General features: G+C 39.7%; 1 protein-coding gene across 1 annotated transcript; it reads right to left on the bottom strand.

The window, feature by feature from the left end:
* Positions 1 to 509: 509 nt before the first annotated feature.
* Positions 510 to 4,741, bottom strand: trdc (T-cell receptor delta constant). The gene is made up of 6 exons (XM_071361981.1): positions 4,493 to 4,741; positions 4,200 to 4,249; positions 2,549 to 2,839; positions 2,303 to 2,380; positions 2,051 to 2,160; positions 510 to 1,912 (listed from the first exon to the last, which is right to left on the bottom strand). The coding sequence occupies exons 3-5, from the start codon at positions 2,733 to 2,735 to the stop codon at positions 2,051 to 2,053; spliced, it is 375 nt and encodes a 124-aa protein (XP_071218082.1). The 5' UTR covers positions 2,736 to 2,839; positions 4,200 to 4,249; positions 4,493 to 4,741; the 3' UTR covers positions 510 to 1,912.
* Between the last annotated feature and the right edge of the window lie 14,745 nt (positions 4,742 to 19,486).

Genomic DNA, 19,486 nt, shown 5'->3' with positions numbered 1-19,486 from the left:
ATTAATGTGTAATATTTGCTATATGATCTTTGGATAACTGTAATTAAATAAAGTACCTTTAAGTCCATGTGCTCTTTGCTGAATACCGGCATGTTCTTCCATTCAGGACTCATTTATACTTCTCTTCATCATACTTCTTTGTCTTGCAGGAAAGGATCAGGATATCAGATATATAATGTATATACTTTTGACCTACTGGCCTACATTGCTCCACAGAAGAGACCACAAATTCCAAGCCTCACCTGTGGCCTACATTAGGTAGACCTTAGTCAAGTGTGCCAGTCTCATAGTGTCGAAAGAGATCAGGTAGACCTAGGAAAGGTTTAGACTTTCAACACCATAGTTTTTAGGACCAGTTATTGGCTACTCGACTATGTGTGTGGAGAAAAGATCAGGTTGAGTCCCAAATGGAACCCTATTCCCTATATAGTGAAGTACTTTTGACCAGGGCTCCTGGGGCCTCTAGATGTGTACTACATGTGCATCTTCACCAAAATGTACCAATAACATGACAAATATGATGTATTTATTCATTTAATAAAACACTTAAACACCAAAAAGGTGCAAATTCACAAGCAAAATGTATTACGGTGGTTCAATTGATCATATAGAAGATACACAACTGAAAACACAATACTGCATGACATTTTTCCTCACATCATCTCTCTATGGCTCCTTCTCAAAACGCATTAGAGGAGAAGGAACCAGAAAGAGACAAAGAGGGAGGACATGAAGAATCAAGAAAATACTATTAAGATACACGCATTGAAGCAATACTCAGGGCCCAGTTTTTCAAAAATGTTCTGGATTTGGCAGATCGGATAGGATTAAGTGCATAGAAATAGAATGAATAGAACGGACAAATCGTTGACTTGATTCCCGTTCCTGTCAGTCTATTTCTATGCATGTAATCCTATCCAATAGGCAAAACCCAGACAGATAACTTTTGAAAAACTGAGCTCAGGTGATTTAGTGGTCACAATGTCAACAAAGAAAAATACATTTGCAACCAGCAGAGGGCAACATCATCTTATATTTTAAAATGTGCACTTCTCTACTAAATCTGAAAGCCTAATGATTAGTCAGTCCTAAGCAAATGTTTCTGGTAAACCGGAGTCTGACTACTACTTTCCAACCATTTTAGTAATTTGATAGACATCCACCTTTTCACGTTCATAATGGTTTAGATTAGAATAAAAAAGCTGTATCTGTTTATTTCAATACATTTACAGCTCCCATATACGATTATAAAATGTTTGACTGATATCAAACACACATGTAATTGCAAATTATTTTCATAATACAATTCATCAACCATTATAAGGTGTGTGTTTCTCACTATCATGTGTGTTTCTCGCTATTGTTACTTCTTGAGCACGCATGCAAATAAAGTAACTGATGGAGCCATTTCTTGGAAGTCAAGGTGTCTTATAGATCTTTATCTGTTAATTTGGTTTGACTGTTCATATGGTTTCAATGTACTGGTGAAAATGTGGTTTAAATTCTCTATTGAGAGGTTTTTTGCATTTAGAAACAACTGCAACGTATCCACGTACATAACTTGATCAATGTACAATTACATTATTGTTTGAAATCATTTTTGGAGTCTTTATACACTTTTGATGACAACTTGCAGTTAAAGATATAATAGAAGTAAATAGAAATATTATAACATAATATAAAATGATATAGAATATAAAATGTAACCTAATGTTTAATACCAAACAATCACATGCATTACATGTGTATTTAGTATCTAGTATTTCCAAAATGTAAGCAGAGGAATTGCAGCATTCAACCCTGAAAAAGTCAGATACTAATATTGTTGAAGCTCTTGATAAAACCACAAGGCAGGTTTGACAAACTGGATGCAAAGCAGAACTGAAAAGTAGGAGTCCAAGTGAAAAAATGTCTGTAAATAGAATAATTGCGAATTATTCTGTAATGCAATCAAGCAAATTATTATATATTATATTTTTTCTTAACAGCTGTCATTTAATCAATTTATGTCAACAATCTGTTAAACAAAAACAAAGTTAATTTCACTTACCTAGAACACCAGGGCCTTGACAGTAAATAGCACATTAAATGCCACGGCTTTGGCAAACAGCACTCTCAAACCATACACAACCAAGGATGTGAAGTTCATCTTGGTATAATCTGTAAGAAACAAGTGTCATTTCAGTGTTTTGCACACTTAGACTTGCTGAAACGTAAACATGTGTGCATTATACAGTAAATGTGCGGCAGTACAATTGACTTTACACCATGTTTTTATGAAGTGTAGCAAAGTATCACCAACCGGTATAGTTGGTGGCAGTAGCATTGTTGAGGGGTTCATCTCTGCAATTGACAGAAGCAGTTGTAGCCGTGGTGTTATCTGAAAGCCAATAAGTGATTATTAAAAGTTATTTCTCATCATGTCATTTACAGCCATCTTTACCATTCTCGATAAATGATCGAGATGTTCATTGATAAATATACTTATTTAATTAATTGTTCAAAGCCACAGTAATAATGTGAGGTATTATTGTATATAAATTATTACAGTTAGACACATCTGCAAAATCATCTTTATCAACAACGCGCTTCTTGACGCCCTTCATCTCACAACGCTTGATATTCTCTTTGGAGAATCCGGCAAAGAAGTAGGTACGTGTGGAAGATAAAGCTGCCTTGGTTGTGTCGAGTTCGACAGTTTTATTATTCCCCACGATCAGTTTCATGTTTTCCATCTTAGGAAAGAAGCCTGTAGCCAGGCACACATCAGGCTGGTCATCATCCCCTATCTTGTGTAGTGGTGTGAGAATGGACAGTGTTGGGCTGGCAGAAGCTCCATCTGGAAAATACAATAGGTTTAGGTTGATTTAAACATCTTGGTAAATATGCAGAAACACAAAAAAAATGATATGTCACACAATATATTTAAAAAAACAGGTACAAATGTATGATCTAAATCAGGGATGGGCAACTTTGATGGGGGCCACAAAATCTGGGCTCATCATAATGGGGCCGCGGTTGCTAGCGGGTCTGCGTACCCACATTACAAGCAAAACAATCTTTGTGACAGCAAAGATACATTTTCCAAGTTTTAGAGTACAGTTTGTGCAATTCTACACATTTTGCCATGTGGTGTAGAGAAACTGTTGCAGTTTTAAAGCAAGTTGCTGCAATTGAACACATTTTTCCATGTGGTGGAGAAATGATTTAGCAATTTTATAACAAATGTCATGTTGTTCTACTCATATTACCATGTGGTGAAAGAGGAAAATAAAGTGTTTTACAGCAGATTTTCCGCAAATCTACACATTTGCCATAAGGTGTAGAGAAATATTTGCCGTTTTTAATATGATTGATATTTATGTGAGACTGAGTAACAAAATCAATGAGGGTCCCTGGCCAGTGATTCGACCATGATAAAAAGTTTAGATAGCTGGCCACGAAACTAATTTAGCAATCTAAAAAATGTTAGCGGACATGGGCTAATTGACTGACTATCAGTGACTGACATAACAAGAGAAAAACTGCTGATTCACAGCCACATTTAGAAATGGCACTTGGTGTAACCTACTAATGTAACTTTTCTTGGGGGGGGGGGGTATATTTATTTATTATATATTATTTATTTATTTATTTATTTTAATATCCAGATTTATTTTTATTCTGTATAATCTGATGGACAGTTTGCTTGAAGTATTTCAGTAACTTAAATGATCAGACAAAGAAAATGAGAACTGGCCCCACATCACAAATCAACTTGTAACTTCCAACATTATGTATTTTCTGTAAGATAAAACCATTTGGTGTGGTAGATTTAGGTGGTTCATATACTCAAATACTGAATGATTATCATTATTAATACCATTATCTATCCAGCACAGGCTCATTGAGAAAAATATATTTTACATGTGACATGGTACGAGACAGCAATAGCACAGCAATGTTATAAATCATTTGAAATATTCAAAAACATAGTGTGATAACTGAGAGCTTGGTCCAAAACTAAAGCTTTTGTTGCACATTCACAGCCTGTTTGCAAATCTCATCTAAAATATAAGGCTTTCTCCCAAAACATTTGTAACATAGGCTACTTGTGTCAAATTAACACACTTTCACCCCCTAGATATTTTAGATTTTCACAAATTTCCTAATTACTCAGTAATAACATGTTAATTATTGCATATTGAGAATTTACTTACTGGGTTGAACAATGAGATTGATGGCTTTTCCAAATGTCAGTTTATCTGCACTGTGGAACATGTCAGTACAAAAACCTCTTACATCTGGTTTGTATAATTACAGCGTTATGTCACTTCCAAATACAGTTTGGGATTAATTGCAGAGTCAAGATGGCAACCTAGGACATGTTTATGTTTTCAAAATATATTTTCACACTTTCATAATCAAAGTTGTAAAACTAAGGCTAAGACCAACTTGAACAAATAACTAGATATATTGCCATGTTTGCAAAGATAATGAACTAACTACTTACCAAAACTGTAGTGCAATTTGTTTGCCCAGTAGTGTCAGGTGCCTTGTTGACTTTTAAGGTTCTGAACATAGAAATTATGTTGAGGGTTTTTGTACAACGCAACATGAATATTCAGTCACTGTGGTAACCCACTCCACACTGTGAGAAAACGTAGCACAAAAACCCATACACATTGATATCATCAACCTTTGGATAGGTGTCATAGAATGACAATGTTTCTTGATAGACAGGTAGCATTTCCTTAGCATTCTGAAAAGTTTAAAAAGTCAATGATAAAAAAATATGTTAAAACGTTTTTCTACTTTTTTTTCTGTCTGTGAATCAGGCCCTTTAGGGAAAAAGCCATTCAAGCACCGTCTGAACCCCCTTTAAAGCAGCAATCAGCAGTTGAAACAATAACAAAGCAACTCCCCGCCACTGTTTCGGTAGAAAGCTGAGGGATGGTGCTAGAGAAATGTAACCACTCAAATTCATAGACAGAGCTATGGATGCAAGGACTGACCATCCATGACATTTACATTTTAACCATGTTTTGAGGCTATATAGTGTTTGTTTATATTACATTTGTTTACAAACAGTGGAGTAAAACGAGCTTATAATTTGGGTTCTGTTGGTGTATGACAATTGCTCATGAGCTCATGAGGCATTTATAAGCTATATTCTTCAAGAATCAATGGGCAGCCAGCCTACTTATCATTAAAAGTCCCAAAATGTATGCAGCAAATGCAAGTAAGTGTCATCTAACGAAGTTTAACTATACTTCCTTACGTACATTTACTGTAGGCGTAAATGATCAAAGGATCCAGCCCTAACCTTTTGTGTAAAACATTTTAGTGGCCTCCCTCTTGATGGAGGAGCTCACATTTTTTAGTTTTAAAGCAAGTTTGCTGCAATTATACTTATTTTACCATGGGGCGGAGAGAAGATTGTGCATTTTATAACAAATTTCCAGTCTACCGATAGTTTTGTCACACAAACTGTTGCAATAAAAGGCAAACTTACTGGTTTGCGCATGCGCTCTATACAACAGTTCACTTATCAAGTGGACACTGGACAGCAGTGTTGTGTTTGAGACCACCTAAAGCGAGACAGAGTCAAGACCATGATTGTAATTAAGTCAGATCGCCACCATAATACACTGCTCAAAAAAATAAAGGGAACACTTAAACAACACAATGTAACTCCAAGTCAATCACACTTCTGTGAAATCAAACTGTCCACTTAGGAAGCAACACTGATTGACAATAAATTTCACATGCTGTTGTGCAAATGGAATAGACAAAAGGTGGAAATTATAGGCAATTAGCAAGACACCCCCAAAAAAGGAGTGATTCTGCAGGTGGTGATCACAGACCACTTCTCAGTTCCTATGCTTCCTGGCTGATGTTTTGGTCACTTTTGAATGCTGGCGGTGCTCTCACTCTAGTGGTAGCATGAGACGGAGTCTACAACCCACACAAGTGGCTCAGGTAGTGCAGTTCATCCAGGATGGCACATCAATGCGAGCTGTGGCAAAAAGGTTTGCTGTGTCTGTCAGCGTAGTGTCCAGAGCATGGAGGCGCTACCAGGAGACAGGCCAGTACATCAGGAGACGTGGAGGAGGCCGTAGGAGGGCAACAACCCAGCAGCAGGACCGCTACCTCCGCCTTTGTGTAAGGAGGTGCACTGCCAGAGCCCTGCAAAATGACCTCCAGCAGGCCACAAATGTGCATGTGTCAGCATATGGTCTCACAAGGGGTCTGAGGATCTCATCTCGGTACCTAATGGCAGTCAGGCTACCTCTGGCGAGCACATGGAGGGCTGTGCGGCCCCACAAAGAAATGCCACCCCACACCATGACTGACCCATCGCCAAACCGGTCATGCTGGAGGATGTTGCAGGCAGCAGAACGTTCTCCACAGCGTCTCCAGACTCTGTCACGTCTGTCACATGTGCTCATGTGCTCAGTGTGAACCTGCTTTCATCTGTGAAGAGCACAGGACGCCAGTGGCGAATTTGCCAATCTTGGTGTTCTCTGGCAAATGCCAACCGTCCTGCACGGTGTTGGGCTGTAAGCACAACCCCCACCTGTGGACGTCGGGCCCTCATACCACCCTCATGGAGTCTGTTTCTGACCGTTTGAGCAGACACATGCACATTTGTGGCCTGCTGGAGGTCATTTTGCAGGGCTCTAGCAGTGCACCTCCTTGCACAAAGGCGGAGGTAGCGGTCCTGCTGCTGGGTTGTTGCCCTCCTACGGCCTCCTCCACGTCTCCTGATGTACTGGCCTGTCTCCTGGTAGCGCCTCCATGCTCTGGACACTACGCTGACAGACACAGCAAACCTTTTTGCCACAGCTCGCATTGATGTGCCATCCTGGATGAACTGCACTACCTGAGCCACTTCTGTGGGTAGTAGACTCCGTCTCATGCTACCACTAGAGTGAGAGCACTGCCAGCATTCAAAAGTGACCAAAACATCAGCCAGGAAGCATAGGAACTGAGAAGTGGTCTGTGATCACCACCTGCAGAATCACTCCTTTTTTGGGGGTGTCTTGCTAATTGCCTATAATTTCCACCTTTTGTCTATTCCATTTGCACAACAGCATGTGAAATTTATTGTCAATCAGTGTTGCTTCCTAAGTGGACAGTTTGAGTTTGGACAGTTTGAGTTTTTTTTTATGCGGCATGACTTTATTCGCATAAAAACTGTGGATGGAAACGTGATTAGCGACTGACATAAGATAAAAACTGATGATGCACAACCAAATTTCGAAATTGCACCTTGTGTATTCTTCTTTTCTAACGCTCAACAGTGTGTTTGTTTTTGGTCGCGGGGGGCCGTAAGCGGTGGTTAATCTCACGTAGTGGCTAAGGCCAGCCCGGATGATCAGTTGTATTTCTTTTAGTTTTTGTTCAGGTACATACCTAGTTTGAATCAATGTGGTACGCCAATCCACACACTGAAATACCCCTCAGCAAAAACTCTTCAATCATTTGAGATATTAACAGGTGACTTGCGCATGTGGAAAGCTAGGGTTTCCTGTGTGTGGTGGGGAGGGAGGGTGACAAGTCTGTGTGAAAATGTAAAGTTCTTGCTCAGTTCTTCTTGATAGCAATAAGCCTACATAACACAGTCAAAATTATCCATTTAATGGATAGTTACGTTTAGTTACTTTCTATACAAATTCTAAACCAGTACAGCATGAATGGAGACCATACACAAATGTATTGTACATGCTTTTGTCCTGAATAGGGAGAGCTGGGAAAAGTAAACTTGGTGCACAAATTACCATAATACTTTGAGAAACCATACATACAGTATGTGATAGTCGGGTCATTCCATATGATTATAATCACTTTCTGACTGAACCCCTTTCATACATGTTTGCCCATGGTGGAGGTGGTCAGAAAGTGACTTTTTGGACCTGAATGCCAAAACATTCAGAAGCTAGAGGTGCTCAACTTGACCCTTTTGAAAGTTTACAAACAGGGTTGTCAAAATGTTAAATGGTTTATTGAAAAAAAATGTTTAATAAAAATTGCAATTTTCTTTTTGTTTTAATATCAATTATCTAAAAACACGTGAACTCAGATTTTTCAAATTTTCACAAATGTTGTAGCTTAGACCCTATTTTACATCATCTGAAATGTTTATGTTGTGCCCACCATCTGTTGAGACACGGAATACTCTAATACAGGGTGGGCGTCATTTCAATCATAGATATAGAATTCATAGAACGTATTCAAATAATTCAGACCCCTGCAATTTAGCTGGTACACCATAGACATTCAAATTACATTTAACCTCCAATTACTAGCAGAAAGCTGGCCGAAAGCTGTCGAAGGTCAACTTGAATGGGAATGTATATTCTATTATGAATATTTCTATGATTTCAATACATTTTCTATGGAGGATTGTCAGAATAATTTATAACAATGGAAATTCCCAATCAAGCCAACATTCTCTGATGTGTGGACCTCCAACCATCTTTGTGGTACAATTTGAAAGTTTTAATTTCAACTTCATTCACATTTTAGTACATTTACAATGCATTCAGAAAGCATTCAGACCCCTTGACATTTTCCACATTTTGTCACGTTATAGCCTTATTATAAAATTGATTAAATATTTCCCCCCCCTCAATCTACACACGATACCCCATAATGAAAAAGCGAAAACAGGTTTAGACATTTTTGCGAATTTATTAAAAATAAAAAACCGAAATGCCTTATTTACATAAGTATTCAGACCATTTGCTATGAGACTCGAAATTGAGCTCAGGTACATCCCCTTTCCACTGACCATCCTTGAGATGTCTCTACAACTTGATTGGAGTCCACCTGTGGTAAATTCAATTGATTGGACATGATTTGGAAAGGCACACACCTGTCTATATAAGGTCCCACAGTTGACAGTGCATGTCAGAGTAAAAACCAAGCCATGAGGTCGAAGGAATTGTTCAAGACAGGATTGTGTTGAGGCACAAATCTGGGGAAGGGTAACAAAAAATGTCTGCAGCATTGAAAGTGCCCAAGAACAGAGTGGCCTCCATCATTCGTAAATTGAAGAAGTTTGGAAACCCCAAGACTCATCCTAGAGCTGGCCGCCCAGCCAACTGAGCAATCGGTGTGAAGGGCCCTGGTCAGGGAGGTGACCAAGAACCCAATGATCACTCTGACAGAGTGTGTGGAATGGTACTGCTTGACCTACAGAAGGCCTTTGATACAGTTAACCACTGTCTCCTAATCTCCAAAACTGGAGGCACTGGGGTTAAGCAGTATCCCTCTAGGCTGGGTAAAGTCATATTTAAATCAGGAAGGGAGCAAGTAGTAGAGGTTAATGGTTCACTGTCTCAGGCAAAACCAATGAGTTGTGGCGTTACGCAGGGGTGTGCTTGGGCCTCTGCTGTTTTTATTGTATATTAACGATATGAAAGATGCTTGTTCTTGCCATCTTTTTCTTTATGCGGATGAATCTACACGTCTGGTGTCTCACAAAATTTAAACTACGTTGGAGAGCATACTTAACACAGAGCTTACTAACATTAGCAAATGGCTTGGAGATAAGCTATCTCTGCACTTAGGGAAAACTGAAGCAATTATTTGGGGATCCAGACCTAAATTGTGTAGGTCGTCTGAAATCAGAGGAGTTAGGGGGTGAGGTGCTGACTACTAAAACCTCTGTTAGCTACTTGAGATGTATCCTTGATGGAAGCTTGGGAGGTGTGAGCATGGCCAATAAGGTGCTAGGGAAGGTTAATGCCAGGACTAAGTTTTTGGCTAGAAAGTCCAAGCTGCTTGATAAGGACTCCATGAAAGTGCTAGCTACTGCCCTCATTCAATGCCATTTTGACTATGCTAGTACTTCCTGGTTTGGGGGCTTATCTAAATGTATGAAGGGAAAGCTCCAGATATCCCAGAATAAGCTGATCAGGGTAGTATTGAAGGTGAGTCCACGTACTCACACAGGCAGGAGCTGCTTTCGGGAATTAAACTGGCTGCTGTTGATAATGGGATATGGAGAAGGGTGAGCCGGTCAAGGATCGATTCAGACAAGGTGATAAATTGTATGACAAGCGACAGTTTAATTATGAGTAAAGATATCTGGTACAAGCGTATACGGTCTCGTTCCTTTAGCTCATAGAGAGCCTCCAGAAAAAGCCCAGATAACAGAGTGCATAGACATTTTATACACCACAGAAAGTAGGTTGAGTCTGGAAGTTCTGGTCCTCTGGTTGGTTCTGGACAGGTTGTTGTCTTCTCAGATTGGTCCTGATGAGCTGGGCGTCATCCTTCTGAGTCTTGCAGCAGAAGTTCTTTGTTACCAAATGTTCAGCTAAGCAGGAGATTTTGTGTGTGCGTAGACATTCCCATTTTAATCAGTGTTTATGAAAGGTTTATGTCAGCCCTCTGTCCTTGGGTATGTGTGTGTCTTATTATCTCGTGAAATGCAGACCCAAGCACCCTTTTCTTATCAGTGTTTATGAAAGGTTTACGTCAGCCCTCTGTCCTTGGGTGTGTGTGGGTCTGTGTCTAGTGAAATGAGTTTGTGAGAAACCCTGTTTTGAAAGAAGTTAGTTATAACAATGTAATAGCAATATGCTTGTGTTATTTTAAATGGTATTTATTACACTGCCTGTTGAGGCTAGGGTGTCCCAGATACGACTAGGTTTGGTTTACAGGAGGATTTATGGTCCTGCGCCCAGATATCTAAGTGATTACTTTCCTCGTGTTAGGGATACACACAATCACAGCACCAGATCAGGTGTTGCTGATGTGTGCTTATACAGGTGTTAAAATTTCCAAATACATTTTTAAAAGTAGCTAAATTCGTCAGGGTAGTCTGAAAAGATGCTAAAACTAGCAACAAAATTGCTAGGTGGGCATCACTGGTTGGTGGCGCTCACTGGGCTATATTTGGCTATAAGAGAGGGAGGTCTGAATAGTTGAATCATGAAAGTTTTGTGATAGCTCTTTATTGATTTCTAGTTTGATTGTTTAGGTAACACCAGTGAAATTTAACAGGAAGTTAAGGTATACTAACATTAAAATCTGTTTCCATTATGTGGAACAATGACAGGTCCACAAAGGGGATTGCAGGTTGAGTTGATTTTATTTTAAAGGGACAGTGCACGGTTATCACAGTTGTGTGTGTCTAATAGCAGGGTATTCCTATCAAGCATTTTGGGGAGACTGTTTGAAGAGAGACTGAATGGGTTTTAGATATAACCATTAAGGAAATTTAAAACTAATGTTGTTTCGAGGGAGTACAATAGAATTATCATAATAATTAGGTTTTGTTTGTAGTAAACGTTTGGGTTTGAGGGGATTTCCATGTTTCCCAGAGACAAGATATCTTAAAGGGGTACACTCACATATGGAATATTAGGAGTTTTATTTTCTGAAGTTTTAATTAAACACGTGAATTCTTTAGATAAAGGGCTCTTTAATATGTCTAATATAGTATGTAACACGGCTGTAAAAGGGTGGTATAACCTTTGACCTCTATCATGGCTTTCCCTTGTGGTCTGATCAGCCTCAGGGGAGGGCCATTTGGATAATGAATTTGTGGTCATTTGTGATACTGATTTCAAGGTAAATTAATTATGATGGAGTTTATAGCTCTTGGACATAATTGTAGTTTGAACCACAGAGGAGAAAGTGGAATTGAGACAGGATAAATTATGGGAAGCGGGGAAATAGACTCGTGAGGAAGAGGTTCAGGATTCTGTTGTAAACACTGACTGAAGGTTTCGAATAGGCTACTATTGATTTGGTATTACAACAGGAACAGAAATCCTATTTATCATCGATAATAAATAGGGGAAGATATGGTCCTTTGAGGTTTGGACAGGACATATTTTAAGCCAATAGGGCAGGAAAATAGATTGAGATGGAAAAAGTGATTTTATAAGAAAAAAAAATGTGTTGCCGTTCTTAGGGATGGTAAATCACTGTAGATAATGGATCCCACACTATGCAACATATATAAAATGATTGAGACTGATTTAAGATTAGCCCACGTTATTGTTAGATAAAATACAGTGGAGTCCCGAAGGAGAGATGTCATTAGTACAGAAAACATATGCAATGTTTAGCATTCGTTTTGGCTTTATTTAATCATTAGAATTTTTTATTTGAGTAGAAAGTTGACAGGGATATATGACATCTGTGTTGATCCAGGATAATTGAGGGTTCTTGGAATGATGAACTATTGTCGAGCATGGGTACCATACTTTTCCTTGCATACAGAACAACTTAGTGAGTTGATTTATGGTAAAGCTATGGCAGCAAAAGATAAGATCGAGTGGACGGAGAAAGCTGAGAAACAGTTTGTAGACATAAAAAAGTTATTGACATCTAGCTCTGTTCTAGGGTTTCCCCAGATATGATGGTCCCTTCACCCAGACAGGAGACTGTAGGGAGTGGTTCAGGACGTCAGTACTAACTCAGGAACACGGGGGAAAGCAAGCCTATTGCTTTCTACTCCTCCCGTTTAGATGAAGTAGCCCAAGCCACGCCACTATGTTTGTAGACTGTGGTGGCTGCTGCACGGGCTGTGGAGGATTCACCCTCTCTAGTACTGTATCATGAATTGACGTGAAGGGTACCGCATGCCGTATCGATTTTATTATTGGAACATAAGATGGCTTATATGTCACCAGAGAGAAGGGTGTCCGATATGATAATTCTGTTGAGCATGCCGAATCTAACAATTGAACGGTGTACTACCTTAAACCCCCCACTTTGATCCCCATAGCCACTGATGGGTGCCCCCATGACTGTGTAGCGGAAACTGAGAAAGTTGTTCTCCCTAGACCAGATCTAACTGATTTGCCTTTGCCTGATGCAGAAATAACTATGCTTGTGGATGGGTCCTCTAGGAAATTGTCACCCTCACCAGGGCTTGTGAATTGGGGAAGGATAAATGCATTACGATACATACTGATAGTGCTTATGCTTTTAACACCGTCCATATATTTGCAGCTCAGTGGAGAAACAGGGGTATGATCACTACGGCAGGTAAACCCATTACACATGCGCAGCTAATTTTGAATTTGCTAGAAGCAGTCTTATTACCAGAGAAGGTAGCGATTTGTAAATACGAAGCACATACGAAAGGCACTGACTACGTCAGCATTGGGAACAACCCATATAATTGACAGACAGAAGAGGAAGCAAAAAGGGCTGGCGGAAAGCCACACCCACAGATTCTCACTTGAAGGAGGAAGTTAGTATAGACACAGAATGACTGAAGGAAAGTCAGCTTCGAGCCACAGTTAAGGAAGTTACTAGATTGGCACAAAGGGAACCTCTCTATTTTTTACCTAAGTAATTGTTTAGATGTGATCAAGATTGATACATGGGCGGAGCCAGGTATCAACTGGAGGGATGAGGGCCTAGTGGCCTATTGATGGCCCAGTGGCCTAGGCAGGATAGGAAATATGTTGTGGCCTAGTGGCCTATGTGATAATGAACTACTAATTCAAAAATAAATTGTAATAAATAAGCTAAAATATTAGGTCAAGATATTATCCCTAGAGTGGTTTACTAGGATATATGTCTTTAAATAATGGATGACATTTTAGCTAATCAGGTAGAACAAATAAAATGGCAGAGTTAGGGAGCAGAACAAGTAGACATAGAAGTTGAAGATATACTAGCAGAACCCATGAGAATACTTTCCGGTAACCAAACCCGTATGTCCAAGATTTTGTGTCCAACAGGTGAATTACAGGAGAAGGTGATTCACTCAATCCAACCAGGAGAATGGGTGTGGATCCAGTCCCTGAGGAGAATAGACGGGAAGCAGCCCCGTTGGGAAGGCCCATACCAGGTTCTGTTAAACCACCGCCTTTGCCATTAGAATAGCTGAGAGAGTCACTTGAGTCCACGTTACCCACTGCAAGAAGGTATGTACCCATGTAAGCACTGCTGATCACACAGAGTTAGGAGAAGAACCGAGAACCAACAGGGTCCGGGGGTTACCTCAAACGAAGAATTCCTACCCCGACAGTTCCACACTGTGTGTGCTCCTAGAAGTGTGAGTATGGGGTGGTACCTAGCAGACTGACTAAGGGCAGGAGAGGGTTGGCGGTTTTTGGGAAGAGTAGGGGCTCTGAGCTGCATCCTAGTCTTTGAAACCTTTCTGATACATCCAAATCTACCACCTGTAGGTACTAATTATATGACGCCATTGTCATTGATAAGAAGTAAAAGATAAACTATATAATTCACTGATAAGTGACTAACAAAATAAGGAGTCAAAGAAGATCATGATGTAGGATTTAAGGTAAACATTAAACAATTACCTAGGAAAGCAAATAACTGTACAGGGATTGTGATGGCCAGATTAAAGTACTCGGCCAACCCACCTCGGTTTTAACTCTTGATGAGTGCCAGTGTTAAAGATACAAGGATGGCACCGAGAAATTAGATAATTTTAATGGCTGAAAGGTAATCGTTAATGTGACGGACTTAGGTTTGGAAGGACAGGAGACAATTCTTAACCTCACAGCACCTATAACTGATGTAGGGTGGGCTCGTACCAGCAAAGGATGTATACAACAGAAACTACCAAAAAGGGTGGTCAGGAAATTGCACCCCGGGGTTATTGGTCAAACCAGTTTGAGTTAGTCATCAGAGGCCAGTTATAGGAGGCTAAAGTAGGTACAGGAGGAGTTTTGACCAGGATGGGGTTTAGATGGATGCTATTGGCATCCTCAGGGAAGTTACAGATTAATACAAAGCTATGGATCAAATAGGTGAAGACTTAACCACTACATTATATTGGTGGTTGACAATAAATATAAATATGGATTGAATTAATGACATCTATTATAAGCAACAGAGATTTGTGAATGAGACTGGGGATGCCGTAAAGGGTTCTCTGACCAATTATCCACCACCTCCCACATGGCCTGGTAAAATAGACTGACTCAATATGTAAATTGGCAGAAAAGGGCGGGGTATGTAGAATGATTGGGATTCATTGCTGTACGTTTATTTTTTAAATAACACAGCTCCAGACGGATCAGTGACCAAGGTTCTGGCAGAGAACTAGGGGGTGGATAATTCTCTTACAAATGGATTTGACAGTACTGTATGTTTGGGAAATGGAAAATTGTCATAATCACTGTGTTGTGGGCCACTTTCACCTGTATGAGTGTTTTGGTTCCGTGTGAATGCTGTTTGATTCTGGGTGTGAAGGTCTCATTTCCAGGACTCTGGAGAAATCGATGACACTACAGATGGTGAGATACGGACCGATTCCGAGCTCTGACCAGTGGAAAGATGAATACAAGTCCCCAGACCTAGTAGATGGACCTGGCTCCTTCACATACGAGGAGCCTAAGCTGGATGAGACAAAAAACTAATACATATTGTTTTTTTGTGTGGTCGATTTTGAGTATAATAGATAAATCGAATGTAAATACATCTATTGTTTTGGTATATTCTTGTATAAAAATGAATGTTTACATATAGTGTTTGATATGTCAGGATTAATTATTTAGTCATTAAGGGTGGATTGTTAAGATATTTTATCAAGGTTTAAGATAAATGATTAAATAATCCTACACAGAAACTTAACCATTAGGATTAGAGGTTATGTAGCATGTACATGGGAAGAAAGGAATGTATGTGTGTGCCTAAAGAAAACTAAGTGGATCATTAACCTGTTTGAACCGACCAAGCTATAACTCTGTGGAGATAAGAGAAGACAGCGATAGCCCCTCCAGGTTTTCCTTACCTGGGGGGGGGGCTGGAACTGTCAGCTAAGTGGTAATAAACTGTGGTGAGACTTCAGGGGATAATCCAAATAAAGTGTGTATGTATGTGCGTTAGTAATAGAAGGGATAAAAAGAACGGTTTTGTATATGCACGACAGAGATCTCTCGAGAATAAACGCTATTGGTTAATTTGGAGACTGGTCTTTTGTCTATTTTATGCAAATAAGAAACTTACAAATTCTTAGAAACTGACAGTGTTTGCTTTGTTATAATTTAACTGGTTAACGAACACATAGGAAACTAATTCCTATAACAATGAATAACCCTTATGATGTAACTGGAATGATGATAGATGTTATGTTTTTGTTTAATTATTTCACTGCCATACTGTGTTTGATCTTGTCTAGCCATCTTGTCTCAAGAGGACCACAATGGAAATGAGTCCCAGACTTTGTGTGTTATCCTCAATGATTTTATTCATGTGCATGTATGGCTTTTAAGTTTTATGTGTGCTTTTCTTTTTTTTTATGGTTGAATTAATAAACTAAACTAAAAGAGCCCCAGAGTTCCTCTGTGGAGATGGGAGAACCTTGCAGAAGGACAAACATCTCTGCAGCACTCCACCAATCAGGCCTCTATGTCAGAGTGGCCAGATGGAAGCCACTCCTCAGTAAAAGGCATATGACAGCCCGCTTGGAGTTCACCAAAAGGCACCTAAAGGACTCAGACCATGAGAAACAAGATTCTCTGATCTGATGAAATCAAGATTTTACTCTTTGGCCTGAATGCCAAGCGTCACGTCTGGAGGAAACTTGGCACCCTCCCTACGGTGAAGCATGGTGGAGGCAGCATCATGCTGCAGGAGCAGAGAGAGAGTTTAGAGATATCCTTGATGAAAACCTGCTCCAGAGTGGTCAGGACCTCAGACTGGGGCGAAGGTTCACCTTCCAACAGGACAATGACCCCAAGCACACAGACAAGACAATGGAGGAGTGGCTTCGGGACAAGTTTCAGAATGTCCTTGAGTGGCCAAGCCAGAGCCCGGACTTGAACTCAATCGAACTTCTCTGGAGAGACCTGAAAATAGCTATGCAGCGATGCTACCCATCCAACCTGACAGAGCTTGAGAAGATCTGAAGAGAAGAATGGGAGAACCTCCCCAAATACATGTGCCAAGCTTGTAGCGTCGTAACCAAGAAGTAATTGGTAATTGTAATTGCTGCCAAAGGTGCTTCAACAAAGTACAACTTTTTAAAAACATTTCTCAAAACCAGTTTTTGCTTTGTCATTATGGGGAATTGAGTGTAGATTGGGGGGGGGGGGGGGGGGGATTTAAATCAATTTTAGAATAAGGCTCTAACATAAAATGTAGAAAAAGTGAAGGGTTCTAAATACTTCCCGAATGCACTGTAGATAGTGTGGTCTCAATCAAATGGTCCATAGCCTAAATAGCCTATAGGCGCACTTGATATTGCGCTCCCAGCGGAGAATCAGAGATGAAGGTCAACTAATTCTTAAACTGAGAAATATAAACTTCCTCAATTACAAAGGACATGACCCTCCCAAGGACTACATAAAAAAAATACTAAAGCCTCCCCTTAACTGAAATTGAAAAGAAAAGCATGATCATACCCCATTTTCCTCCAGATACCCATTATGTAAATGTCGATCCATCCCTAATGTTGGAAGATTAGTGTTTATAGAACTATAGGGATAATAGTGTACAATAGTAGGCTATACACCTTCATACAGTTGAAGTCGGAAGTTTACATAAATGAGATTTAATGACTCCAACCTAAGTGTTTCAACCACTCCACACATTTCTTGTTAATTAACAAACTACAGTTTTGGCATGTCGGTTAGGACATTACTTAGTGCATTACAAGTAGTTTTTCCAACAATTGTTTACAGACAGATTATTTCACTTAATCACAATTCCAGTGGGTCAGAAGATTGCATACACTAAATTGACTGTCTTTAAACAGCTTGGAAAATTCCAGAAAATTGTCATGGCTTTAGAAGCTTCTGATAGGCTAATTGACATCATTTGAGTCAATTGGAGGTGTACCTGTGGATGTATTTCAAGGCCTACCTTTAAACTCTGTGCCTCTTTGCTTGACATCATGGTAAAATCAAAAGAAATCAGCCAAGACCTCAAAAGAAATTGTAGACCTCCACAAGTCTGGTTCATCCTTGGGAGCAATTTCCAAACGCCTGAAGGTACCACGTTCATCTGTACAAACAATGGTACGGAAGTATGAACACCATGGGACCACACAGCAGTCATACCACTCACAAAGAAGACTTGTGCGAAAAGTGCAAATCAATCCCAGAACAACAGCAAAGGACCTTGTGAAGATGCTGGAGGAAGCAGGTACTAAAGTATCTATATCCACAGTAAAACAAGTCCTATATCAACATAACCTGAAAGGCCGCTCAGCAAGAAAGAAGCCACTGCTCCAAAACTGCCATAAGAAAAGCCAGACTACAGTTTGCAACTGCACATGGGGACAAAGATCATACTTTTTGGATAAATGTCCTCTGGTCTGATGAAACAAAAATAGAACTGTTTAGCCATAATGACCATCGTTATGTTTGGAAGAAGGTGGAAGCTTGCAAGCCGAAGAACACCATCCCAACCGTGAACCACAGCATCATGTTGTGGGGTTGCCTTCCTGCAGGAGGGACTGGTGCACTTCACAAAATAGATGGCATCATGAGAAAGGAAAATGTGCATATATTTTAGAAACATCAAGACATCAGTCAGGAAGTTAAAGCTTGGTCACAAATGGGTCTTCCAAATTGACAATGTCCCCAAACATACTTCCAAAGTTGTGGCAAAATGGCTTAAGGACAACAAAGTCAAGGTATTGGAGTGGCCATCACAAAGCCCTGACCTCAATCCCATAGAAAATTTGTGGGCAGAACTGAAAAAGCATGTGCGAGCAAGGAGGCCTACAAACCTGACTCGGTTACACCAGCTCTGTCAGGAGGATTGGGCCAAAATTCACACAACTTAGTGGGAAGCTTGTGGAAGGCTACTGATAAAATAATGTATAAAGATGATTAAATAATTCCACTCTGAAACCATATAATTGTATGAAATGTATTAGAATCATAAAACTATAATCTGATGATGTGTGTAGTTTTAGTCAGAATTAGAACAAGGACCTTTTGTTCCACTTAGTATGTAAGGGGTGCAAGTGTGAAACAAATGATAAGAGGAGCTATCGACAGACAAGCTGGACTACTGAGTTCCTTAGAGGACATTCTGTCTCCACCCGTGGAGGAGAGAAACTGTTAGGCTTGCAGAAAATTATGAAACATATTGCAGATTAAACAATGTATTTGTGTAGTGGAAAAACACCGACTGTCTGAGCAAGGCGTAGGTTAAGATTTGAACTTGTTTGTGTGTGTTATAAAGACTGGGTTTGCATTTTTGTTGTTAGAACATTCTCGTGAATATACACTTTGATTTTTGTAAATTGGGACTCGTCTGTTTCATTCAACCACAATATTACAAACTCTGGGTTGCAGACTGAGTAGATTAATTGAAGTTTTTTTACATTGATAACAATTCTCATAACAGCTACCCGAAACGTTTGACCCAAGATAAAGAATTTAAAAGGCAATGCAACCAAATACTAATTGAGTGTATGTAAACTTCTGGCCCACTGGGAATGTGATGAACGAAATAAAAGCTGAAATAAAACACTATTATTCTGACATATCACATTCTTCAAATAAAGTGGTGACCTTAACTGACCTAAAACAGGGATTTT

The sequence above is a fragment of the Salvelinus alpinus genome, chromosome 23 (assembly GCF_045679555.1).
Source record: "Salvelinus alpinus chromosome 23, SLU_Salpinus.1, whole genome shotgun sequence".
NCBI classification, from domain to species: domain Eukaryota; kingdom Metazoa; phylum Chordata; class Actinopteri; order Salmoniformes; family Salmonidae; genus Salvelinus; species Salvelinus alpinus.
This window is presented reverse-complemented; position numbering and strand designations above follow the sequence as displayed.

What these genes read in the sequence shown, in the direction of transcription:
- trdc (XM_071361981.1), bottom strand. Translation starts at nt 2,735, where the DNA reads ATGGAAAACATGAAACTGATCGTGGGGAATAATAAAACTGTCGAACTC. An exon ending in TTTTGCAGATGTGTCTAACT is followed by an intron (nt 2,381 to 2,548) that starts GTAATAATTTAT and finishes ATTGGCTTTCAG; the next exon opens with ATAACACCACGGCTACAACT. An exon ending in TACTGCCACCAACTATACCG is followed by an intron (nt 2,161 to 2,302) that starts GTTGGTGATACT and finishes TGTTTCTTACAG; the next exon opens with ATTATACCAAGATGAACTTC.